Raw genomic sequence first — 26,258 nt, forward strand, 5'->3', positions numbered from 1 at the left:
TGCCAAGAATGGCCTGCGCCACTTGTTCCAAGTCTTCTACATACTGGCTAAAGCCTTTGGTTGTACCATAGGGGCTTTTTGGGAATACTCCGGTCGATGGATGTCCAAAGTAACTGATATCCAAAGTCCAAACAAGTTCACATTAAGGTAGCTCTACTCAGTGCCAGAAATCTCAACAGAATGCCTAACTTTTGTACTTGGCTTAACTGTTCAGAAAGCACTCCCTCCACACCGAGGTTTTCTGCCTGCCATGCCTTCAGACCCGATGGTAAGTGCTGTGGGAACCATATCACCTCAGATTCCCAGAAATTCACAAACAGAACTCATTGAGCTCTAAATCACACTAAATCAGGACTAACTGTAACTTTATAGTCTGTTACGAGACACCATCCATGTCTTTCCTGACACAATAAGAAGGTTAATTAGCAGAATATATATATATATATATATATATATATATATATATATATATATATATATATAGGATCAGAGAAAATTAAAGTGGGGGGATTCCTCTCTAATTAGTTCTGTTTGAAGTGAGGAACCAGACAAAGGTATCCTCTTTCCCCTTTGTTATCTGTGTTATATTTAGAACCATTGGCAAAGAAAATAGGGGAAAAGATGGCTTTATTTGTAGATGATTTTATTTTGTACAGATAAAACCAGAAAAAAAACATGCCAGTGTTCTAGAACATTCTGTGACAGTTTCAAGTCTTTTTGGAATACAAAATCAATGAGAATAAAACAAAGACAGTAGCTATAAACTATATACCCACACACAAATTGGTTTAGCAATACCCACATTTATGGAAGCATGATAAAATTATGTACTTAGGAGTATGGATTAAAAAGCATTATGTTATGGCAGCTAAGGATATGTGGGAAGAGACTAAAAAGATAATATAAAAACTGAGAAACTGGAAGCTCTGTTTTATGGATATGGATAGCAAGATACAAGCAGTGAAAATGTTTTAGTCCCTTTAGTTATATAATTATTTATTTATTTTACATTTGTTGAACGGGATAGTCTGACTGGATAGATGCCCATTTTCAGTGTAGGCCCATGGAGAAAAGCTCCAAACATTAAAAAATTACAGTGAAATTAAGCATGAATATTAAAAACAATTCTTGTCAGACATAGCTGAATCTTATATGGTTACAGACAATCAGATAGAAGCAGTTAGATATTACTTACAATACTGTTTCGTATAGTATAGTATAGTATAGTATAGTATAGTATAGTATAGTATAGTATAGTATGGGAGTTAGTCTGGATTCTGGCAGGGACAAAGCCAGTGTGTCATGAAATACTTTTTGAGATTTTTCTTGAATTGGTTTAGTAATGGTTCTGGTGTTAGATCAGCTGGAAGTGAATTCCAAATTTTGCCTACTGAGTTAGAAAACAAGGAGTCACCAACTGAGTTTAGTTTTGAGTGTTTAAATTAGTAGTCTGTTAGAAGATTGCAGTGGCCTAGTGTTCCTGTAGGGATAAATGATGTTTTTAAGTGCAGGGGTATTATCTGGTTGGTTGAGAATTCTGTGGGCTACTACAAGTTGAAGTGAGCTAGTCAATTCTAGCCATCCTAGATGTTTAAGGTTTTGACAGTGGTAAGTTCTGTAAGTAGAGCCAGTGGCAAATCTAGCAATGTGATTATAACAGCTTGAGAGTTTGCAGAGTTCAGATTTGTTCAAGTTAGTAAAAATGGAGGAGGCATAGAAAAGGGTGTAGAGAAGATGAGTGCGGGCAATGGCAGTCCTTGCTAGTGGGGTAAGGAAAGGTTTATTTTTATATAGGCAGCCCAGTTTTTTATTAATGGTTTTAATGGTTTGATTGATATGCATGTCAAATTTAAGGTTATTATCAATAGTTACCCCTAAGAGTTTAGTATGGTTATCTGGGGAAATAACAGTTCCATTATTAGAGGAAATCGTAAAGGAAAGTGGTGCTGACCTGTAAGTGGGGGAGGAAAGTAGTAGTTTGTTTTTTTTAGGGTTCAAGAGCAAACAACGGCATGAGAGCCAGTTCTCAACTGTGTTAAATGTTTTCTGGGATAAAGTTTGCAGGTCAGATGGGCTGGAGGCTGAGCGGATCAACGTGGAATCATCTGCGTATTGTACATGTAGCATCTGGAATGGCAGAGTAAAGGTCATTAATAAAGACCGAAAAGAGAAGAGGTCCTAAGATAGAGCCCTAGGGAACTCCAAGGGTGAGGGGGTAGTAGAGTAGATAAATTTCCCTCCCATAGGACAGCCTGTTGTCTTCCATTCAGATAGGATTGAAACCATTGAATGGCATAATTATTCAAGGAAATGGATTTCAAAGTGGCAGTGAGTAGTTGGTGGTTGACCATATCAGTGGCTTTGGATAGGTCGAGGAATAGGGCTGAGGATAGTTTGTTGTTATTATGATTATGATTTATAAACAGGTCAGGAACATTTTTATTAACAAGAGGAGAAATTGTGGATAGCAATTAATAAAGACTTGAAGGATTTTATCTGGGAAGGGAAGAGAACAAGTCAAGGGGAATAAGTTGATCCTTCCAATAGAAGAAGGTAGTTCGGATTATCTGATTATATTTTATTGCATTTTCAGATTTAAATCTTAACAACAATGACAAAAAACAGTATACAATGAAAGAAAATGAAAAACATTATAGACATTTAACATAAATCGCCTATATCATCCTGTCATGACAGAAGAAAAAAGAACTGGTTATCTATTGTATAGTAAATGACATTAGCCAACACAATAAGACATTTATCTAAATAAACTGAGGTAATATAGACATAATATTAGGGAAAAAAAAGGTGACCAGTAGATAATATAAGAAGTAAATTAAACCTTTGAACTCAACTATTTACAAGTGTACAAATAGTGCCACTAATAGTTGAGAGAGAAACTTTTACTAATCATATGTTATTTTACAATGAATTATGCTGCTTAGAGATTTTATTTCAAAGTTATTAAAAAAACGTTAGTAAAAGTTAGTAAAGTTATTGGGCGTCACAGTGATGCAGCGGTTAACGTTGTCACCTCACAGCAAGAGGTTCTCCGGTTCGATTCTCGGCTGGGGTGCCTTCTGTGTGGAGTTTGCATGTTCTCCCTGTGTTCGCGTGGATTTCCTCCCACATTCCAAGGATATGCATCTGGAGCATTTCTCCCCGGGCCTCCGCTGAAAACAGGCTCTGTGGAACCTAGTCGGACATTCCCGGTCAACAAATGTTAAATAAATTAAATAAATAAAAATAAAAAAAAGTTACTAAAAAGAGAGTCTTCCATACCAAATAATGCAGGTAATTACACAGTTATAACATAGATATTTATTATTCTAATATGTGGTCTAAGATATTTTTCCATATTTTTAGGAATTGAATTCATTCCTTTTTATCATTAATCATGAGTTTGTGTGAGATTATAGGTTCATAGGTTTATACTAGGCTATCTGCCCTAAGGCATTTATAAGCCTAGCCCAAATTTTTGTGGCTTACGCCACCCCTTATATGAAAAAATACTGTGCCCATTAGTTTGTTGTGCCTCTGTCCAGCAGTGACACAGAGATGATTCCCGGGGTAAACCTACGATCTCCCATCCACAGGTCTAGATTTCTCTTGAACAGAGTCAGCGAGGTGCTCTGCCTCACATGGACCGGGATTTTATTCCACAGCATAGGGAGTCTCTGAGTGATAAATCTATCCCTCCAGCACGTCCTATTTATATCCGTGCTAAGGTTTAAGTCGCTTGCTCTAGTGGTTTTGGTGGATTTGGATTTTTGAGGTGGAGCATGTCCATTAATTCGGGTTGGACATGGCCTTGTATGTCAGGCACATGTTACCTCTGAGCAGACGGTATGCGACTGAATAGAGCTGGAGTTTCTTCAATCTGGCAGCATATGACAGATTTTGGAGTCCTTTATCCTTTTGGTGAGGAACTTTTGGGGTCTCTCCAATTGCTGCAGATGTCGGGTGAGATACATCCCGAATGGGGCATTGTACTCGATCATTGGTCTGATAAGTGAAGAGTACAGGGAACAATAACCTCACTAGATCTGGATGTGAATCCCTTCATGATCAGGTGGGCAATGTAGAAGGTCTTTCTAACCACTTTAGCAATGTGAGTGTCAAAAGAAAGGCCACTGTCAACCTAGGTCCCCAGGTCCCTGATAACCTCTTCTGTGCTTAGTGGATTGCCACCTATATGGTAGCTTGGGGTTACCTTGTTTTTCCCGAAGGGTATGACTATACATTTTTTGGCGTTTAACTTCAGGCCATGGCTCTGGCACCAGCTATCTGTTTCCATGAGTCCCTTCTGAAGGATATCCGTGTCCGATGCACTTTCCACTATGGCGCCCAGTTTGCAGTCGTCTGCAAACTTTGTCAGCCAAAGTCCTCCCATGTTGGCCTGTACTTCTGAGAAGTAGATGCCAAACAATAGGGGGCCAAGGACCGAGCCCTGTGGGACACTATTTGTGACCGGCTTGGAGTCTGACACAGCGCCAGCAACTCTAACCCTGTGGGTTCTGTCCTTAAGCCAGTTTGCAACCCATCTTGTGACATATGGGTTTACATTTAAGCTGGTAAGTTTTTCTACAATACCGAGTGGGGTATTGTGTAAAGCCTTTGCAAGGTCAAGGTAGGCTGTATGGACTGCCTTTCCCTCATCAATGGCCTTGGTGACTGTTTCGAAGAAGTCGACCAAGTTCAAAAGGCATGATCTTCCCTTGACAAAGCCAAACTGGGTCGGGTCCAATGTCTGCAAGTCCCCTATATCTTTGTTTATGAGCTCCATTATGATCCTCTCCATAGCTTTGCAGACTAGACTTGTTAAGCTTATGGGGCGGTAATTACCAGGGTCCGTGGGGCCCGCCTTTGTGGAGTGGGACCACAGTTGCCGTCGCCACTCCTTGGGCACGTATCCTGTGGTAAGGCTGAGATTAAACAGCTGCCTTATGTGTGGGTTTAATTCCTCATTTAGCTCGTGTAGCACACAGCCGGGGACACCATCCGGTCCCATTGATGCTGTGTTTTTAGCTTTAGAGAGAGCAGCTTTCACCTGCGCATTTGAGATGTCCGGGAGGCTACACTCGGCTGGGATAGTTATCTCTCCTTTAGGGGAGAGGGGTGAAGTTTGCACTGAACCTGTCTGCCAGTATGTTGGCAATGTCTGTGGGTTCAGTGATTTTTGTATCATTTTGGACTAATTCTGAGCATATCTGGGAGTTTCCACCCAGGTTCCTAACATAGCTGAAAAAGGCCTTATGATTGTCCTTTGAATCCATGGCAATTTTCTCTCAAAATTGGCCTTAGTTGATTTTATGAGTGCTCGTATTTTTTACTAATAATGATCAGGGGTGACTTCCCTTTTATGGATTTTGTTCTATCATGTAATAGCTTTCTCCTCTTATTGTAAAGTTTGTTAATGGCTGGGGTCCACCAGACTGGACGTTTGCCCTTTGTGGAAAGAGTCTTGGTTTTATTTGGGATTGCCTGATCCATGCAGTCCTGGAGGTGTTCATAGAAGGCATTTGTAAGGGCTTCCGCAGCTTGGGTTGTGGTTTCCACTGGCTCAGGGGCCTTGAAGGATACCACACCAGTCTTGAGTAGTGTGAAGTTTGCTTTAGAGAAGTTCTTCACTATGGTCTTTTTTGTTTGGGGTGGGGGCGGGATGTGGATTTCCAGTGAGATTAGTTTATGATCAGATCTCACCAATGAGGGACATACTTGTAAGTGTGGGCCATATTCGTAAAGTTTCCCCAGTTTAATTTAGATCTGTCTATCCAGTTTTGAGTAATATATAATTTGACTAGTTCAAATATGGCGATCAGAATTCTTAAATCTGATGTGGGTATGTAAAGTGAGTTAACATGTAGAATCGCAAATTCCCAGGATAATGTAGATTTCCCATAACCCATTTTGTCGAGTTTAATTCATATTGAGTCCCAGAGGTTATGTGCAAATTTGCAATACCAAAGGATATCTAATAAGTCTGCTATTTTTGATGGACAGAAGGGGCAGAAAGGTGAGTTATTCGGGAAAAACTTATTTAGTCATTCTGGCATGTAATAGGCATTATTGTTGACCATTAACTGGGTGTAAGTCAATTTCATGTAGAGCAAGTATTTGTTTGTATTAAACCATGCTTGTGAGAGCTGAGCATTAGTTATTTCTGGATTCTTGTCTTTCCAGAATTGAGCAGATGTAAAGGTGGACTGGTATTTTATAGAGGTGCTTAACTTGTATGTAGATGACAGCATTTTTTTGGAAGTTTTAAGAACTTGACTAAGGCCTGTGTGTTTGTTATTACATTTTCTATTTCTTGTGGGATGTCTCTGAAGATAGATATCTTTTCCACCAATTGTCTCAATATTATTGTGCATTAGTTATTAAGGTTGAGATGATGTTTGATATCTTTTAATGACCTGTTTTTAAGTCTATATAGATCCCAGACTGTAAGATCTTTGATTTGTGGATATTGATCTAGGTTGATCATTTCATTTCCTATTTTTAAATTTGGGTTCAAGTGTATTGGCTGTAATAGGGTTAAAGCACTATTTAGTTGTAGGTCTGACAGAAGTGATTAAAAGGTTTTGATTTTGTGTTTAATAGAGGCATGAAGTTTTATATCTTTTAGGTTAGATCCATCTATAAATGGTATGGATTTAGGATTTATATTAGTCTTTAAAACATGAGTGTACCATACATTAACCCATTTTGGAAAGGATTCCACATATTTTGGGATGTGGTCGGCTATTAAAATAAGTCTATTTGCACATATTAGATCATAGTAGAGTTTAAAGTCTGTTAACCTCAGACCTCCTTTGTCTTTAGGGAAAATAAGTTTTGTTATAGCTATCCTTGGGTTTTTTGGAAACCATATGAACTTAGTATTTTATTAATTTTTTTAAAGAAGTTGGTAGGAATAATAGCGTTGGTAGCATTAAATTAGTATAATATTTTGGTAAAATATTCATTTTAATTACTGCCACTTTTGATAGAACTGAAAGTTTTATTAGTTTCCATCTGTCCAAGTCATTTTCTATGTTAGTCAAGGTTTTAAGAAGATTATTTTGGTAGGAGTCTTTTTGGTTATGTTTGAAGTTAATTCCTAGGTAGTGGAATGCTTTTTTAACTTTAATTTCTGTGTCTGGGAGAGGGAGGTGATTTTGTCCTAATGGGTTGATTTGAAACATGATGGATTTAGATCGATTTACTTCATAGTTGGAGGCTTTTGAGAAGTTGATGATTGTTTTTATAACCTTACCTAAGTCTGTGTTAGGTGTTTGAAAATAAATGATCAGGTCATCCGCAAGTGCTGAGATTAAAAGTTTATTATTATTAAGTATTTTAGGTATATGGTGAAATGTTTTTTGCACCAGGTAGATAAATAGGGGCTCTATATATAGATTAAAAAGATAGGGGGAAAGGGGGCATCCCTGTCTTGTACCACTTACTAGTTTTATTTTATTGGAGACAAGTTTATTTATGATCAATGTGGTGCAAGAAGACTTATATAGTGCTCTGATTTTTTCTATAAATGTATTTGGGATATTAAATTGTTTTAGAGTCAAGAAAAGGAATTCAAGATTGACCTTATCGAAAGCTTTAGTAGCATCTAATACCAAAAGGTATCTAGGAGATTTGTCTTTCTCAAGAAGATGTATGGCTGCATCGAGGGTTAGGGTGTTATCCCGTGTTTGTCTCCTTGACATAAAGCCTGACTGATTTGGGGATATAATTTTAGGTAATAGTTTTTTAATTATATTTGCTAGGACCAGGGAGTAGATTTTAATGTCAACATTTATGAGGGAGATAGGTCTATAATTAAATGGGTTGGTATTGTCCATATTTTATTTATGAATAAATATAGTTTTAGAATTGTTTAGGTACAAATCTTGGAAGCCATGCTTGCTTATATGGTTAAAGATTTTACATAGGATGGGGATCAATTTAGAAGCAAATGACTTGTAAAAATTTGATGTGAATCCATCAGGGCATGGTGCTTTATTACTTTTTAGGCCTTTTATTGCTTCTGCAATTTCCTCTGTATTAAAAGTAGCTTCTAAAAGCAACACTTGTTGGTCTTCAATCTTAGGGAATTTAAGATCTTTGATGAAATTATTAAAGTTCTCTAATGAAGGGGTATTATGAGGTCCATACATTTCCTTATATATTTTTTCAAATATCTGTATTATTTCTTGAGTATCCGTGTAAATTTCGTTATTATATAAGATTTGTGAAATTGTTGTGGGAGTATGATATATGTTAATTAATCTTGCCAGAAGCTTGCAGGGTTGTTGTGCCCAACGTGAATAGTTAGTCAGAAGCTTCATTTCATGGAATGATAAGTTCTGAGAATGGAGTGTGTATAGTTCTTTTTGTTGGGCAAGGAGTTTTTTTTCCAATTCCGGTGAAAATTTATGTTGGAGTGATACTTCAATTTTATGGATTTCATCTTTTTTCGAGTTTTCTTTTTCTTTAGTAAGTTTTTTATAGTAGGAGGCTTTTTGGATCAGTAATCCTCTAATTGTGGCCTAATACACTGCCCATATAATGTCAATTTTGATGTCAGAAAGGGACAGATTTGAATCTAATTCCTCTAATCCTTTGTTAAAATCATTTATCACTTCTTCTTTGTCTAAGAGGTTAGGGTTTAATGTCCAAGTGAAGGATTTTTCATTCTTTAATGGGTTGGTTACTGGGCTTATATTTATAGTTATCTTAGAGTAATCCGAGAGGAATCTGGACAAAATGAGTATACAGTTTTATCATTGATTAAGGAGTTAGAAATTAAGAAAATATCAATCCTAGACTAGGTCTTATAACATGGAGAGTAGTATGTGTATGTGTACATATTGGTGGAATGGCCTTTTGTATAGTAAGGATCACACAGGCAATAGTCTAGCCTCAAATCTTCTAGTGCTCTCAATGCTCTCTTATTGTTGAATTTGTTTTTGCTAATTCTGTCTTTTGCAGGGTCATTGACCATATTCCATTCACCTCCTATTACATATTCATGATTCAGAAATTTTGATAGCAGGTTGTATATTTGTATAATAAATTTGTGTTGATTGGCACAGGGCCCATATATATTCAGGAAAATTGTACATCTATTTGGTATGGAGTTGACGGTTTTAAAGTAGCACCTCCTACCCGCTTTGTCCGTACCCAAATCTATTACCTTTTCTTTAAAAGATTTTTTAATCAGAATAGCTACTCCTTTTGAGTTAGTCTCCCTCCCTGAGGCAATAATTGAAGATATCCATCTTTTATCTCTGTCTTTATTCCAATCCACATCTAGCAGGTGTGTTTCTTGTAAAAAGGTAATGTCTGAGTTGGACTGGTAAATTAAGTGTAATAATATATATATATATATTTTTATCCTGTAGGCCTCTGATATTCCAAGAGCTTATTTCACACATTTACATATAGTGAGTATAAGTCCTAGAAAAATAAATGTAATACTTGGAAGACTCTCTCTCCAATATGAATGTGCATATATACAAGTCGTAGATTAGGATTACTGAATCTGTTGTGGCCCTATTGTCTCTCGTTACCCCTACTGTGCCTTGTCACATACCTACTACATCCGAGAGACTATTCAAAAGAACAAACAGTATGCTAAGTACTAGAGCAGGAGAATATTGGTTTGTATGAAATAGTAGCAACTGTAAGAAAAAACATATATACATAATATACATAATAAACTCAGCAATACAAGATGTGAAAAACCAGAAGGGATATTTTGAACAGGTTCCTATTACATTGTCAAATCCTTGAAACTTCAAACCTGAGAACATCGAACTCAGATGTTCGAAGTTTCAAGAATTCAAATGTAAAAAAATAAAAAAATATAAACCCTAAAACCTACCTAACTGTTGCAAGCAAGGGGGCCAGCCCCCCTGCATCTCCCACATGGAAAGCAGATTTCCCTTTACCGCACTGTGTGTGATCTGGAGCTGGTATATTTAAAGGGTGGGGGGTGCAGGGGGCATCCAGGGGGGGCTTGCCACCCTGCTTGCAATACTTTATTTTTTGTCTTTTGTTTTTATTTTTTTTTTTTTTACCGTTATCGAAGTTCTGACACTTTGAACATAAGGGTTCAACCTTATAGTGTCCAAAGTTTCAGAACTTCGATAACATAATAGGAACCCTTTCAGAACTGCAGACTTAAGGCTCCTATACACAGCACAAGCAGAAAGCTATAATTCAAAGTGGAAAGGAATGAGGATGAAATGGGGGTAACTCAAGAAATAAGGAGAAACTGAAATTTTGGATGCAGACCCTTAAGGTGAATAACAACAGACATGTAAAATATATTTATAAAGCAGCAGAAAGTTTTCTGAGAACTAAGCCAACATGGAAATGCAGAAAGGAGATTCTGCCAATAGGGATGACTGCAATTAGGGATACAGACAATAGGCAAGAGGGGGCAAGAATTTACTGGAGAATGTTGGCAAACAAATTAAGGTTTTGGGAGCAAATATTTAGCAAAGGAAAGGTTATAGAATGGGAAGAGGCCAAGAATACATTTGTAATGCAGACTAGAGATTGCCTTCCGTATCAATGATTGAAATCAGGGTATAGGAAACGAGAAAGGAACAAGGGATCCTAAGTGAAAAAACAGCACTGGTAGAGTGTTTAGTAGACACCAAAACAGAAGCTGCTGTTAAAAATGGATAATTAGAAGGGCATATGAAATACTGCATGATAACCATAGGAATCAGTCAGAGAAGGCTAGAAAGGACTGGGAAGCTAGACTGGATAAGCAATTCAGAAAGAAATAATGGGAGGATTTATGTATGGCTTACTTGAAAGTGCTTGCTTAGGTATCTTTATACACCAAAGAATTTTTCCTCAGGTAGATTGCAAATGCTGGAGGTATAATGGGGGAAAAAAGCGACAATTAGGAACTTTTAGTTATGTACTCACCATAACTTCAGATGTTTTGGATCCATCTCGCCTACATTCTGAATGATGGGTTCGGAGCCGATCCCTCGGCTCCGACTCGGCACGCTTATGCCAAAGAGCGAAGTCTCTTATTGGCTGAGCTTACTATATCCCAGGATGCACCACCACCAGTCCCCCAGATCTAGTTTGTCCGCATACATGCACACATGCATACCCTGCTTATATAACATCGTCAGATGAAACAAGATAAAAACAGTGGAGCTCAAAACCGTTCAATCTCTTCTGATCTGCAAGGCAGGGGGAAGGAGGGTGGGTATCAGGAATGTAGGCGAGATGGATCCAAAACATCTGAAGTTATGGTGAGTACATAACTAAAAGATGTTATGTGATCCTATCTCGCCTACATTCTGAATGATGGGACAGCGTCCCTAGCACCTGAATCCTGGGTGGCTCACTGGAAAACACTCCTGAGTACCGTGGAACCAAATGATGCTCGTCCTTTAGATGCCACATCCAATTTGTAGTGGGAAATGAAAGTGTGCGGGTTAGACCAAGTAGCCGCAGCACAAATTTCCGATATAGCGAGCTTGGAATGAAAGGCTATAGAAGTAGCCATAGCTCTGGTAGAATGAGCTTTGATAGATGATGTAAGTTGTTTATTCGAAGAAGAGTAGGCCTGAGTTATGCAATCTCTGATCCATTTTGAGATTGTAGCTTTTGTGATGGTTTGGCCCAATTTATTATCTGAGAAGGACACAAACAACTGGTCTGACTTATGAAGTTGCTGAGTCCTGTCTAAATAGAAGCGTAATTGCCTGTGAACATCCAATTTATGGAGAGTGTATTCTGCTTCATTAGAGAATTTTGGAAAGAAAACTGGTAGCTCTAGAGATTGTTGAAGACAGAAACTAGAACAGACTTTTGGGACAAAGGATGGATTAGGCCTAAGTGATACTCTATCCTTGTGGAAAATCAAGTACGGTGGTTTAATAGACAGGGCTTGAAGCTCTGAGACTCTTCTTGCAGAGGTAATAGCCACTAAGAATGCCGTTTTCCAAGACAGATATTTTAATTCGCATGTAGCAGCCGGTTCAAAAGGGGAGATGTTAATGCACGAAGCACCAAATCAAGATCCCACGGAGGTGCAGGATGAAAAACTGGTGGTCTTAACAAACTGGCACCTTTAATGAACGTTTTGCATAGTCTGCTGCTCATCAAAGGAGGGTCCGTGGATTCATGGAATTTAGAGATAGCAGCTAATTGGACTTTAATAGTTGAGACAGAAGATCCCTGATTAAACAGGGATGTTAAGAATTTCAAAACCTCTGGGACAGGAGCAGTGATAGGGTCTAAGCCCTTGAGTTGAGCCCAGATAGCAAACCTCTTCCACTTACTGAGGTACAATTTGTTAGTGGTGGGTTTGTGGGCCGAAGATAAAATGTGAACAACTTCCGGGTCTAGTGTGTGCCTTCTAACTAAAGTTGGAAGTGGAGGAACCAAGCTGTCAATCTTAGAGATTGAAGGGACTGATGCCAATGTCCCGACTGATGGATTAGCAAATCCGGGATCAGGTCTAAGGTCCACGGATCGTCCACTGCATGCTTTTTCAGGTAAGGAAACCATATCTGACGAGGCCAGTATGGGGCAATCAGAATCATTGAAGACCCCAGTTGAGAAGCTTTTGAATAACTTTTGGAAGGAGTGGAATTGGAGGAAAGGCATAAAGTAGCCCTGTTGGCCAAGGTTGTGCTAGAGCATCCATGGCTGGTCCTCCTGATGTGGAATCAAGGAGAAGAACCTCTGGCACTTGGTGTTTTGTGGAGTTGCAAATAGGTCGCAGCACGGCGTCCCCATCTCTTGAAAACCTGGGCTGCTACTGTGCAGTTTAGAGACCATTCGTGAGGAGAGAGAATTGTCCTGCTTAATTTGTCCGCCAATATATTTGACTTTCCCGGGATGTGGGTCGCTACCAAGAAGCGTTTGGTAGCTACCGCCCATTCCCACACTCTCATGGCCTCTCTGCAAAGGGGCTACGATCTGGTCCCACCTTGTTTGTTCAGATACCAAACCACCGACATGTTGTCTGTGTGGATGGCGATGATGCCCTGAGGAAGAAACTTGTGTAAGGCCTGTAGGGACAGAAGTACAGCCCTCATCTCCAACACGTTGATGTGGAGAAGAGCTTCGTCCGGAAGCCAGGAGCCCTGAACTAGCCTGCCCAGACAATGCCCCCCACCCTATCTGGGAGGCATCTGTCGTCAGGGTAACCACTGGAGGGAGAACAAAGGGTTTTCCCTGATCCAAGTTGGATGTCTGAAGCCACCAGCGAAGGTCCCTTTGCATATTTCCGTAATCATGATGTGATGATTGAGGGAAGATCCTGAAAGGACCATTGAGTTGACAAGAGCCACTGAAGAATCCTCATGTGTAATCTTGCTAGAGGAACTAAAAGAACCGTGGCAGACATTGAGCCTAAAACCTGTAGGACCATCCTGGCTGGGGCTTTGGATCTCGAGATTAGAGCTTGAACTTGGCCCTGTAAAGTTCGGATCCTTTCGGCAGGAAGAAAGTCGCGCATCAATCTTGAGTCTATCTCTGCTCCTATAAACTTTATGCGTTGAGAGGGCAGCAAGACAGACTTTGACCAATTGAATGTAATCCCTAGGGAAACACCCAGGGAGATTGTGGCTTTGAGGTTGTCCATTAGTAGATGCCTGGTGGTGGCAGTCAGGAGCCAGTCGTCGAGATAGGGAAACACTTGGAATCCAAGACTTCTCAGGTGAGCCGTCACTACTGCCAAACACTTGGTGAACACCCTGGGGCTGTGGTGAGACCAAAGGGCAGAGCACAAAATTGGTAATGACTGACTCCCAGGCTGAAGCGCAGATACCTTCTGGACGCCTGATGTATCGGTATGTGATAATAGGCGTCCTTGAGGTCTATGGAGCACATCCAAACATCCTTCTCCAACAACGGGAGAATGGATTGTAACGTGACCATTGAATTTGCAGTTCGTGACGGATTGGTTCAGTCTGCTGAGCTCCAAAATTGGTCTCAGGTCCCCTGTCTTTTGGCACTAAAAGAACCTGGAGTAATTTCCTGATCCGATCTGGTCTGTGGGGACCGGTTGGATGACTCCTTTTTCTAGCAGCTTTAAAGCTTCTGCGGCTGCTATTTCCCTTTGACTGGGTGGTGGGTCCGGGATTCTCTTGGACGGGGGTGAGTATTTGAATGGGATGGAGTAACCTCCGGCAATGATCCGAAGCACCCATCTGTCCTGAGTGATTGACTCCCAGGCATTTAGGTGCTTGGCGAAACGACACCCGACTGGCTCGAGCAGCACAGCCGGGCAATCCCTCATGACGTGTGGGAGGCTGAAGAGCCACGAAAGGACTCGCGGTCTCCAGAATTGCGGGGCCCTCTGCCGCCTCTGGGACGGCGTCTCCCTGAAAAATTTCTCCGCCCTCTGCCTCTGGACGGGGAATCTTCCTGCTGTTGGGAGAAAAACTTGCGAGATTTTCGGAACCACATTTCCCCCCCTCCTTTAGCCTTGGGGTAAGGCCGAAAGGGAGTGGAATAACGGGCACCTACGGCAGATAAAGTTTTTCCCTCTTGCTCACAGCGGGTAAGGGTGTCTTTCACCTTGGGTCCAAACAATGAGGACCCATCAAAGGGAGCGTCGGCGAAGGAAGACTTGAAGGCCTCCGCAAACTGACACAAGCGGAGCCAGGCTTGTCTACGTAGAGCCACGCCTGTGCCTGCCACTCTACCCGCCCCTTCGGCCGCATAGGAAATGAGCCTCATGGACGAGTTAGAAATTGACGTAAGGATAGCCAACTGAGAGCTAACGGACTGGGCTAGCTGCTCAGGTAGGTTACCCGAGAGGGAATCTGACAACTCCTTGACCAGATCCCTCTGAAGCCTTGTAAAATGTGCCAAATAATTCAGAGACCTTAAGGTAAAGGCTGCTGAAGTCAGGGTGCGCTTCCCGTACCTATCCATACTCCTAGACTCCTTATTAGGAGGATGGATAGACGTTGAAGCCTCTGCCACGTCCTGTTGTGTAGCAGATGCCACCACCATGGCATCTACAGCCACGCCTTTAGTAAGGAACTCCTTCTCGGGGGGAGCAGATAAGAATTTATTTGGACGAGAAGGGACTGGTTCCACGGTATCTGGATGTTCCCACGCCGACAAACTAAATCCAGAAGCTCGTCGAAGGCGGAGACACCCAGGAGGCGGAGGGCTGAGCCCCAAAGGCCTTGAGGAGCACTGATTCGTCAGCAGAGGGGGGTTTGGATATCCAGCCGCCTCGTTGTTTGAGGATCTCTAAGATGTCTGCAAATGAGACATCATCCGAGGGCGACTGGGACCCCTCCGCATCATCCATATCAGTGTCCGATGTAATAGACTCGGGAGTCCACGTGCTTCCTCTTGCACGATCTCTTCCTTGGGGGTTCCTCTGAAGACAACTCGAAGAACCCTCAGGAGGAGGGGAACCCCCACTGGGGGTAACCTCAGGCCTCGGGGCTCCGCTGGCTACGGACAGGGGAACTGCCAAAGACCCAGTCTCCACGCCCAGGGAAGGTGCTGGTAAAACCGGAGAGATGGCCGAAGAGGACTTGGCCAAGGCACTCCTCATGGCCCTGAAAGCCGGACCCCCAGAATCCTGGGAGTGTCCGGTCTCCGGAGCCATGATAGTAGACGGAAGTCCCGCAGCCGAAGCACCGAGAGGGAGGCTCGGAACCGAAAGCATAGGTCCCGAAACATCACCCTCGGGTCCAGCCGAAGAAGTCCGCGTACCAAACTCGGACCCGAGGGCCCGGGTTGGAGTAAGGGTCGGAGCCGACCCTGAGATCTCCACCGGCTCCAAGAGCACCTGCTCCGGAGCCGAAGCAGTCGGAGGAGGAATGGCAATGGGGTGGGTCATGGTCATCGGCTCCAAAGCCAACTGGGTCGGAACCGAAACAAATTTTTGGAAGACTGGGGACTGGAACAGTCTTTGGAGCACCCTGTCTATATCAGAATCCGACATTCTCGAAGACCGAGAGGAAACAGAACGGGTTCGAGAAGACCTCTCCCTCGGCCCCAAGGGACTAGGGGACCGGCTCCGAGGCGACTCGATGAGAATCGGCGCCGAGGGAATACTCACACCAGATTCCATCGGTGCCGAGGTAGACTTGCGCCGAGGAGGAAGTGTCTGGCGGCGACCCTTGTCGGCTCCGAGAGCAGTGGAGCCGGCGGTGACCCGCCTCGATGCCCCAGCCATCGGCTCCGAAGCCAGAGGAGTCGATACTGGTGGCATCGAGGCAGACCGTTCCGACCTCGGCTCCGAAGTCTTTGGAGCCGAAGGAGAGGCCTGCCTAGGTCTCTTGGCAGTCGGATCCGACGGACTGGTCGGAACCGAAGCCCTTTTCTTTTTGGCAGGAGCCGGAGAGGATGCCAAGGCTTCTTCAAAAGAGGGTTTAATTAACCCCTTAAGAATCAATTTATTTTTCCTCTCCTGGAGGACCCTTGAGGAAAAAGCGTGACATACGCTGCATGACTCCTGCAAGTGCTTTGCCCCTAGACAATATACACAGAGCAAATGATCATCAGTAACAGACATCTTAAAAGCACATTTCGAACATTTTTTAAAGCCCGAAGGCCTAGGGGTTTGAGACATGATGTTAAACAACTTCTGACAGGAAATTAACTATATAGATATAGATTCGCTTGTGAAAACAAGACCAAGGCTTACAGTAATAGTTTAAAACACAAACCTTAGCTGTAATGACAGGGAACTCTAAACCACTAAAGGCTTGAGACCCTGGAAAGTTTACAAAGGTTGACCGGAAAGGCCCTGGATTGTAAGGGGGGCCGAAACAAACTCAACCCAATCACACACAACAATTTTCACAATTCAAACGTACACAAAGGAGCGATAGCCGTTAAAACAGCTTTTGTGATATAAAAGAGCAAAAAACTGACAGAAAAGTAGTTAGTAAAAGCTACTCAGCCCAGCCAGCTCGAGACCACGTCTTCGCAGGGAAGCGGCAAACGAGATCTGGGGGACTGGTGGTGGTGCATCCTGGGATATAGTAAGCTCAGCCAATAAGAGACTTCGCTCTTTGGCATAAGCGTGCCGAGTCGGAGCCGAGGGATCGGCTCCGAACCCATCATTCAGAATGTAGGTGAGATAGGATCACATAACATCATATTTTTGGGAGTGTAATGAATTGGCAGACTTTAAAAATTCCCTGCAGACTAGTCTGTCAAAAATACTGGATGAGAAAACTGGTGTAACTAAAGAAATAATTTTTTGAACTGTGATATAGAATCAAAATTGCCTAGACATAGTAGCATACTACAACCTTGTTGAGTTTAATTCTTGTGACTGCCGAAAAAGCAATTACCAGAAAATTGAAATCAAAGTTTAAAGCAACTGTTCTAGAAGTAGCGAATGCAGAGATAAAAGAAATGGAACTGGGATCTTTAGAAAAGGATAGGAATAAATTACATAGAAAAATGAGAATTGTGGGAACAATACATGCAGAATAATGTCATGGAGAAGGAATGGGGTTTAAGAGAAGGCAAGAATTGAATGAGATACTTAATGTTCAACTAACAATGACTGTATAGAAGATTAGATGTGATGTATAATACTTGCAGCTGAAAATACATCAATGTGGTTTGTTTTAATTTATATAAATGCATGATTGTCTAAGCCATAAGTTATACTTCAATAAAGATCTTTCTTGATTAAAAAAAGACGCCATCTATATCCCCCGATAATCATGTACAGTTCCTGAATTTGTTTGATGAACTCCCTATAAACAAGGGCTCTATTATACTTATTTTGGGAGACTTTAACAATTTGTCTATAAACTGAATTATCTTAATCTCGAATGTTGAATATACCCAAAATTTTCAGATTTCACAAACAAATGCTCCCTGGACTAGATTGTTAACAGGTCTACTAGAGATCATAACATTCATAACTTGGTCCTTACAAATAAAGCTTCTTTGTGTACTATTCCTCTCTTATCTCCTACCTGGGTTAAGTTGGATTATAAACAAGTGGCCTTCACTTTCAAAACTTTTAAACCTGCATAAACCAATATCTCTAAATTCAAGGATTTCAAACCTACAAATCTCATCAAATTCTATGAAAAGTTAAAAAATTCACTTATGCCAGCATCACTCCAAACATTGCCACAACAGGTAGCTTTCCAAAGGAGTGCTATGCCCACACAGATAAATGTATAGAACTGGTAGTAGCCCATCTGAATATTCTGAAGGCTGAGCAGAGATCTTGTAATGCTAAAATGCAAGTGAAATGCACACTTCTCATCTTCTCTGCTCAGAAATTGTGGAAGTTTTGCTTCAACAATGATTTTTTTGAACGATAACAATTATGAATCTACAATGTATGGCATTACTGTAATCATCAGCAATTTACCAGGAAAATAAAACAATTTATGACAGATAGGTCAAAAATATGAGACAAAATCAGAGGCATCCTGCAAAATTCTGGACAGTTGAGAAGAAGGGCATGATTTAAAGACAGAAGCAGTAAAGTATTACTATTATTATTATTATTTTATTTTTTTATAAAGATGCCAGCAGTGATCAACCAGGTATTTTCAGCAATATATTTTACTTGCTTGGAGAAGGTTCAGATGAAAGCCAAAAATAATGAAGTGCAGGGTGTGTGTTGGGGGGGGGGGGGGCAAAATGCCCAAATCAGAGACATATTATAACAATGACTCTAATTTACATAAAACGTTAACAGAACAGTATATTTTACATATGAACATGCATTTTATGAACAATAAGAATTGTAAAGCTCTAATGTCTTGCATTATTTACTGACTGCAATCCTCAATTATATACCAGAAAATCATAAATTTTACAATAGCCATTGCAGAAATATCAGGAAAATCTGAAAAACATTACTTTGAAGTAGGGTGGGCAGCTTTTGCAGGAACAGAACATAATAAGATTTGTATTTTTTCCATATAGTAAAAACCTGGTCATCTGAGATACTTATATATAAGGTAACATTAATTGCAGAGGCTGTCTGCAGATGAATACAGCTGTTGTTTGCTCATTATTCTGGATTTCTAATTTGTGTGGAACAACTTAGAATATATCATTGTGTATCAACTGTTTGTGTGGAGTAGAAGTGAAATATATTGCATAGCCATCAGACATCTGAATTGTACACATATGTATATCTGGATGGAAGTTGGGGATGGCTCTATAAAAGTAACTCATCCCCTTGTCATTTGCTCAGTTTAAACAGTCACTGTCTGTTTTTGCAGGACTGGACACCTGATATGCACAGACAGAGGCTGTCTGAAGAGGAAAATGACTAGCTGCCTGCTGTTCTTTGCTTGTTATTCTGGTTTGGCAGTTCTAAAGTGATTTCTGTGAAGCAACTCAGAATATTTTAATGAGTGACAACTGTTTATTTGGGTCAAATGTGAATTACATTACATGGCCATCCTCTTTTATCACAATCAGACATTTGAATTGTACATAAAAGTGGCAATAACTGCTTTATAGAGGCTGTCTGGATAAAAGTAACTGCACCTCTTTTCATTTGCTCAGTTTAATCATCTTTCAGAAAATAAGGGATGAAATTCATCACAGAGTAATCAGACTTTCAGTGCTTCCAGGAGCCTGGGGGCCACCAAACACTAAAGCTATATGAATGGATTTTGACACAGGCTTAGTAGTCATCTCTGACCTGAACCCCAACAAGTCTAAAATCATCCACTTTAGAGGTGTGCACAGAAGGTCACTGCAGTTTGGGTTTTTTTTGCGAGGAGGGGCTGTGGATGGTGTCATTATTTCTTTAACTTTACTCACAAACTTCAGATAAACAGAAAGTCACTACAGCTTGTACAAGAATAGTGTAATCATCATTTTTTTTCACTTTCCTCAAAATCAATCATCAGATACATATACAGTTGGTTATCTCTTGTGGGAGATATGCTGATTATATATATCTGAGAGCAAATATGCTTCTTTCTGTTGTTTTTTTTTTTTTCAAATTTTTCCCAGTATGATATGAGGGGTACACAGAAGGTGGCTATTTTTTGGTGAGGGGAGTGAGAAGGCATGCTGTATATACATATGACAGCAGCAACTTAGTATATGACAGTGGCCATCTGTGCCTTATTCTTTTTCCCACTTTAACACAACAGGGGAATACTTAGAAAGTGACTGCATTTTTTGAGGGAGGAAGAGAAGGCAGATGCTATTCCCAGAGGTGATTTCTATATTCAGATAAGCATTTGTCTTTTCAGTTCATTGTGAACAGCTATTTGGTCAACTTTGAGTATGAAGCCTCAGATACAACTTATTTCTTCCTTAAAGTAAAAATATATGACTGAGTTTCTTTCCTTATGCATGACTTTTGTTCAGGCCATCACTGGACTAAAAGACTGGGTGAAAGTTAAAAAATGCAGCTCAGCGTATCTATTATAACTCAATAGTTTCTGGGTACCTAGTGGCCCCCAGGCCTTCAGCTTAGTTTAGTAGTCTTGGTCGGTTAGGATGAGTTGAAATGGTGCAGGAAGAAAGCAAAGTTGTAGAACAAGACTGACTTTCTTTCCTTTATCATGATTTATTGTCCAGTCATTACTGGATGAAAAGGCTGTGTAAAAAAAATGTAAAATGCACCTCAGATCATTTAAAACCCCTATGGTTTTAGGGAGTCTTGTGGCCCCCAGACCCCAGCTTAAGGAAGTCATTTCCTCCACAGTTATCAGAGCACAGTCTTGCCTGTTTAGGATGTGTTGAATGAATAAATGCAGGATAAAACTAAAGAGTTAGACAAACTCTGAGGAAAAGGAAAAAAATAATCTGGATGGTGAGGGTAAGCCAAGATGGGGGGGGGCACTAGATGATGTGCCTGGGGGACAGTGGGCAGCAGGGGGTGCTGTGGAGCCCTTTGCCTACTGTGCCAATTCACCTAAGGCGAGCCCTGACTAAACTAAGTGATACAAGTAAACTGTACGATATTAGGAATCAAAAGATGGGTAGAAGACATAAGAATTAAAAAAATAAGATGTAGAACATTGCTGTTTCCTCCTTTCTGGTGTTAGCTTTCAGAATCCAACAAAAAAGGCAGATGATCAATGCTGTGCAAGCTTCACTGTGAATGGTGGTGTAGCAGATATCTTTCTCTTGCAGCTGTGCTTGAGATTTCTACATTCGGAATAAGTTTGGTCATTTCACGTTCCAGAAAAGTCAGAAGAAAGGGTCCAGGGTACTGTAAAGAATTTTACTGGAAAGGTTTCTGAAGTGATGAAAGAAGAGACTTAATATCACTTGGACATTAAATTACAACTTGACCATCTATTTAAGGACTGTGGGTATAAACAGTATAAACACAACACATTCCTGTTATTTTTTTCAGTCATTCAGTTGCATTGGACTAATTTTCTTTATGGTCAAGTGTTATCCTGTAGGTTGCTTTATTTGTAAGACAGGTAACAGGACAGTGAGCACACAACTGTACTTTGAAGCAACACTGCAAATGTGAGTTTTGTTCTTTCTCTCTTATTTTGATTATGTAGCTGTGTATTGTGGTGATTTGCAAAATGAATTCCTTTTGAAAATAGAAAAACAAGAGTACCACAATTAGGAAGAGAAAGAAAAGATTAAAGAAAGAGATGCCCCCACCTCCTGCATGTCTGACTCGCTATCTGCATGTTGCATAATATAAAACCTTGTAAAAGGGAGCTAAAATTTAGCAGCACATAATATGTCAGTCTAGGGACTCAACTGCACATTGGATTTGAAACTTATTTCAATATCTTATTGTGCAACAACTTGTCAGAGAGGCGAGATGAGGGCGGGGTTAAAATGCCCCACTATCCAATATTATTTGGGAAATGTTGACTGTGGGATTTAGTTAGAGGGGTGGAGAATTTGAGAGTGAGTGTAGTTTTTTCTGCCCTTCTCCCATAAAACCACCCAAATGCACACAATCAATTCACGTCAGGGATTGCTTTATACTTTTTAAATATTAGGAGGAAGGGAATAAAAAAGGTCTTGTGGCAGTTTCTCTCAAATATATGGTAAATAATTATTTAGTGGACCTAATCGCATAGTTGAAGTATTTCATTAACTACAAATGAAATAATGTTATGGGGACCTGGGATTGAATCCTACAATTTCAGCATGCATACACTGTGGTTGTAAAACAGACACTTAACCAGACCAAAGCCACCGCAGAGCACCCTGAAAATGGAAACTTGCATGCCTTTGGTTTATTCTAGTTGACAGACTAAATAAATAAACTTTCAGTGAATAGATATACTACTTAGTGACCATACTATAGTATGGCATGATATGAGACCTAAGTTTTTCAGCATTCTCACCACTTATCTTTTCGTTTCTTTTTTCAGCAAACCCTTTTTGAGCTGCTTGGTAGGGCCTGCAACTTACTGCCACACATGCTCACAGATGTTTGCACGGAACTGAAAGACACCTTTGGAATGCGGGTCGTAGAGTTCATCCTGAGCAAACTGGGCCCAAGTACCATCTGTACCTTACTCCACATGTGCTACTTCACAGAGGATCAGTACGCTCCAGGTAAGGGGATCTGAATGATGTTCTGTCTTATGACGGGATCCATTCCTTATCCATGAAATACAACAGCAGTCTTCCCCTGCTTCAAATTAGCAGAATCTTAAGGATAGCATTATTTTTGTAAATTATGAAGAAAACAGTAAAATGGTTTGCTTCACATCATATGACAGTGTGTTTAAATCATTCCCTCCAGCTGAGATCTGGAAATACATACTCTAACCTGCAATGGCTGTTTCCTGAGCCTTTTACTAACATCAAGTTATACCCTCACAATTCAGACAAATGTTCATATTTCTAAAATGCTAAGTGCTACCAAACATGTGTAAATGGCAAACTTTAACAAAAACTAGTCTTTATAGTGGTAGCATTCTTTATGTTCCAGATGTTAAACTCTATTTTATAGGTGGCAATACACACAATAAATATTCATTTTTGTGCTGTTTTGTGAAGAGCTTGTACAGACTGCTTCATCAACCACTCAAGCTGTACACTCAACTGTACTGTCAGCAGCATTTTGTTTGTCCAGCTCTGAGTTTTCATGTGAAGCTAAGCAGTTCTAGTGCTCCTTGCTTGTTGAGATACTTATAATAACATGAAATTATAATATTATTATACGATCTTTCAGTTAGAATTTTTGGTTTTCACTCAGATGGCCCAAGTCCGACTCCTGGTATGGGAATCAGCCATGTTTTTAAGTCCGTCAGCTAGTGCAGAGATTAAAGCTATATGCTGTTAACAAGCTTCTTCATGTGCTGCAGAGTTTTATCCCCTCAGCTTTCCTTTGCCTACTGTGTCTCCTTGAATGAATTACTTAACAAGACAGTACTTTGGAGCAGTTGGAGTACTGCACTGAGCTCCTCAGTAAGCTCATGGACCACATGCATAATAACTACTTATAACCTCTGCACTTACTAGTATATGAACAGCATTTATTATTACTTTAGCAGCACTAGGCAGATATCAAGTACTGATGGACGTGTGCTGATCACATAAGACTTAGATTAAATCTCTCAGTCGCTTGTATGTACCAAGGCTTTGTAATTATTAATGTAAATATGAACAGACAATATCAAGTGCCTAGAGGCATCAGTAGGCTGATTGTAGAGAAACACTTGTGGAATTTGTAAAATGCAAGTGGAAAGTAGATTATGCATAAGAATAAAATAAAGACAGATAAATCTAGCAGCAATAGAAAGGACGTTTTGAGACACAGCATGGTAATGTTGGCCATAGGAACAAGATAAACAGATAAAATAGCATGTTTTGTTAAATGTGATTTGGATGTTATGGACATTAGTGGGGGAGCTGATGTTAGCAATGAGATGGGATATCCAGGCTCTGGCAGAAGGATATCCTACTGTTGTTTTATAGTTTACTAATTTTGCAAGCCTGAATGACCTCTTTCTGGATTGTGAAATGTGAGATTAGTCCACGAGAGCAACAGAAATATATTTAACAAGAGACCTAGTTATTTGATGTAGTGAATATTTGTAGGATGGTCACTGGATGGATCATAAAGAGAGAGAGCGTGGTATATGCTACATGTATTCTTAGACCTGATAAGAGTTTTATGGGAGCACCATTTACTAAGTGTTTTTAAGTCATCTTATTGTCATTGCTTAGATGTATTTGACAGCATGTCCTCATTAGAGAAGCACCAGATCATTTGCATAAAGAGCTAGGTCATTGTAAGAAAGTGCAGCTGGAAGGTGACTTGTGTATACATACTAAAGGAAAGGGACCTGAATACAACCTTGAACAGCAACAGAGAGCAAAGAACTAAAATCAGGCACACTAGAATGTAACCTCACATAAGCATGTAATCAGTTACTAGAACAAATGGAATCTTCAGCCCCAAAACTTCCACTCATTTGAGTAAACTAAGTGCTCAGGCAGACCAAATGCTTTTCTTAAATTAACAAAGAGTCTCGGTAATGGAATCCTAATCCATGTCACTGTGATATGAATTTGAATCAGTGAACTAAGTAGCCATAACACATAGCCAGTTAGAAAACATCATGTAAGGCAAAACAGACTCGAAGGCATGAAGTGAGAGTCGGTGGTATTTCTCATGGAAGTAATAGGTGTACTTTAAAGAAAACTTGTACTGGACATTAGTAAAAGACATTATGATTGTTGAAAAGAAGGATTAAAATTACCAGGCTGCTGAGACTGAGGGTTACTGAAACAAGCTCATTGCTGAGTTTCAAACGTAAATTCAGTACAACTTTCTTAAGGTTTTAAAGCTTTGATCAACTGAGTTTGCTATGTTCCAGACCACTCAAATGTTGTCTCTCAAGTCATTTGGATTTAGAGAGAGTTGGTTAACCAGGGATAGTATAAAACACAACTCCTGCAAATATTAACAGGAAACATGGATTTCTAAATATGCATAACTCTCATAGCTCTCAACTGTCCAGATTTTCACAGAATGTCCAAATTTGTACCTCATATTTTGTCTGTTTCTCATACTTTTTGTGGCTTTCTGGCAAATCATTAAGGCTTGAATTGGCTTAATAATAACAGAAAGACATTTGAGTTTCAGACTTCATATCCTTCAAGAAATGCATGTTAATGCAATCTGTTATTCCATCAACTTTCGAAGTTTATAAGAGTAATATTTAAAATGTATCCCTATATTTTGTCCTTTGTCCCTCCATTATTTTTGCCTTTGTCCAGATTTGGTGAGCTAAAATGTTGAGTGGTATGCTAACTCTAGTTAAAGTTTTCGAGGGCCCATTTTATGTCATTTCATAAAGAAGAGACCACTCAAGCAGAGGTAGAAAATACTGTAATAAAAGGCTCTGAAATAGTAGAGATTGGAAGAGCAGTGACCATAATTTGTGCAGGTTATGTATGTAAAGGTTCAAGCATTAAATCCTGGGCATTGAACAGTAAGAATGTTAGAAACAATTGACTTAGGCAGACACCTGCAAGCAGTATCACTAACCAGACTCGCAGTAAGGGGGTGACTTAAGCCTGAATGAGTAGGAAGAGTAAAAGTTGGAACTGGCTGTGTGACATCATATTCTTAGAGTAGCTGAGAAGAGTGATTTTTTTTATCAATGCCAAGATAGTTAAGACTAACATAACGTAATAAGACAAAAATTAGGTTTTCAGAGCCAAAGCTCAAGTTAGAACAAGGCAGAGATGAACAGGGCAGGTAGAAGATAGTGGCGCTATGTAAAGAGAGTCAAAGTAAAGACCGGTGTGGTCCCATAGGATAACTCAAGTCACTAAGCAGACCGAGACATATTTATCTGTGAAATAACAACAGAACGTGATGTGGAGTGTAAAGAGGACCCTAATAAACATATAGAACTATAACTGATTAATTTACCTGCTCAATAATATCTACATATGAGGTAGTTATATACAAAGAGAAAGTGGTGAACAGGGAGAAAAGCCTTGGCTATGTTTCTGGTAGAACATTTCTGAATTTAAGACACAGAGAAGCACATAAAGTGAAACAAGTTAGTGCCTTTTGGATTCAGTTGGGATCTGTTACATTCTCAGAGTCTGATAGTTATGGGAGATTGGAGAAAGAGCTTTGGAGAGTAGACTTCTGTTTCATGTCACTTACAACACAGAGAAGCCTAATTGCTAAGAATGTCGAATGTTAAGTAATACAGAGGTATTTCCTATAGTCTAAGAGATAGGAAAAATTAGTTTAAGCAAAGAAGTTTTAAGAAAGGACATGTTATACTTAAGGGGAAAAGACAGGGCCAACTCTGACATAAGGAAATGCAGAAGAAAGTGGCATA

General features: G+C 40.2%; 1 protein-coding gene across 2 annotated transcripts in view; it reads left to right on the top strand.

Moving 5' to 3' along the window:
- LOC122812037 (prosaposin-like) overlaps positions 1-26,258 on the top strand; it is a 223,855-nt gene that overhangs the window by 132,234 nt on the left and 65,363 nt on the right. For both annotated transcript variants that reach the window (XM_044084283.1, XM_044084284.1), the window contains exon 11: positions 22,311-22,497. In XM_044084283.1, coding sequence (XP_043940218.1) covers positions 22,311-22,497 — 187 coding nt within the window. The remainder of the gene's footprint in view (positions 1-22,310; positions 22,498-26,258) is intronic.

The sequence above is a fragment of the Protopterus annectens genome, chromosome 9.part0 (assembly GCF_019279795.1).
Source record: "Protopterus annectens isolate FY-2018-M chromosome 9.part0, PAN1.0, whole genome shotgun sequence".
Lineage (NCBI taxonomy): Eukaryota > Metazoa > Chordata > Ceratodontiformes > Protopteridae > Protopterus > Protopterus annectens.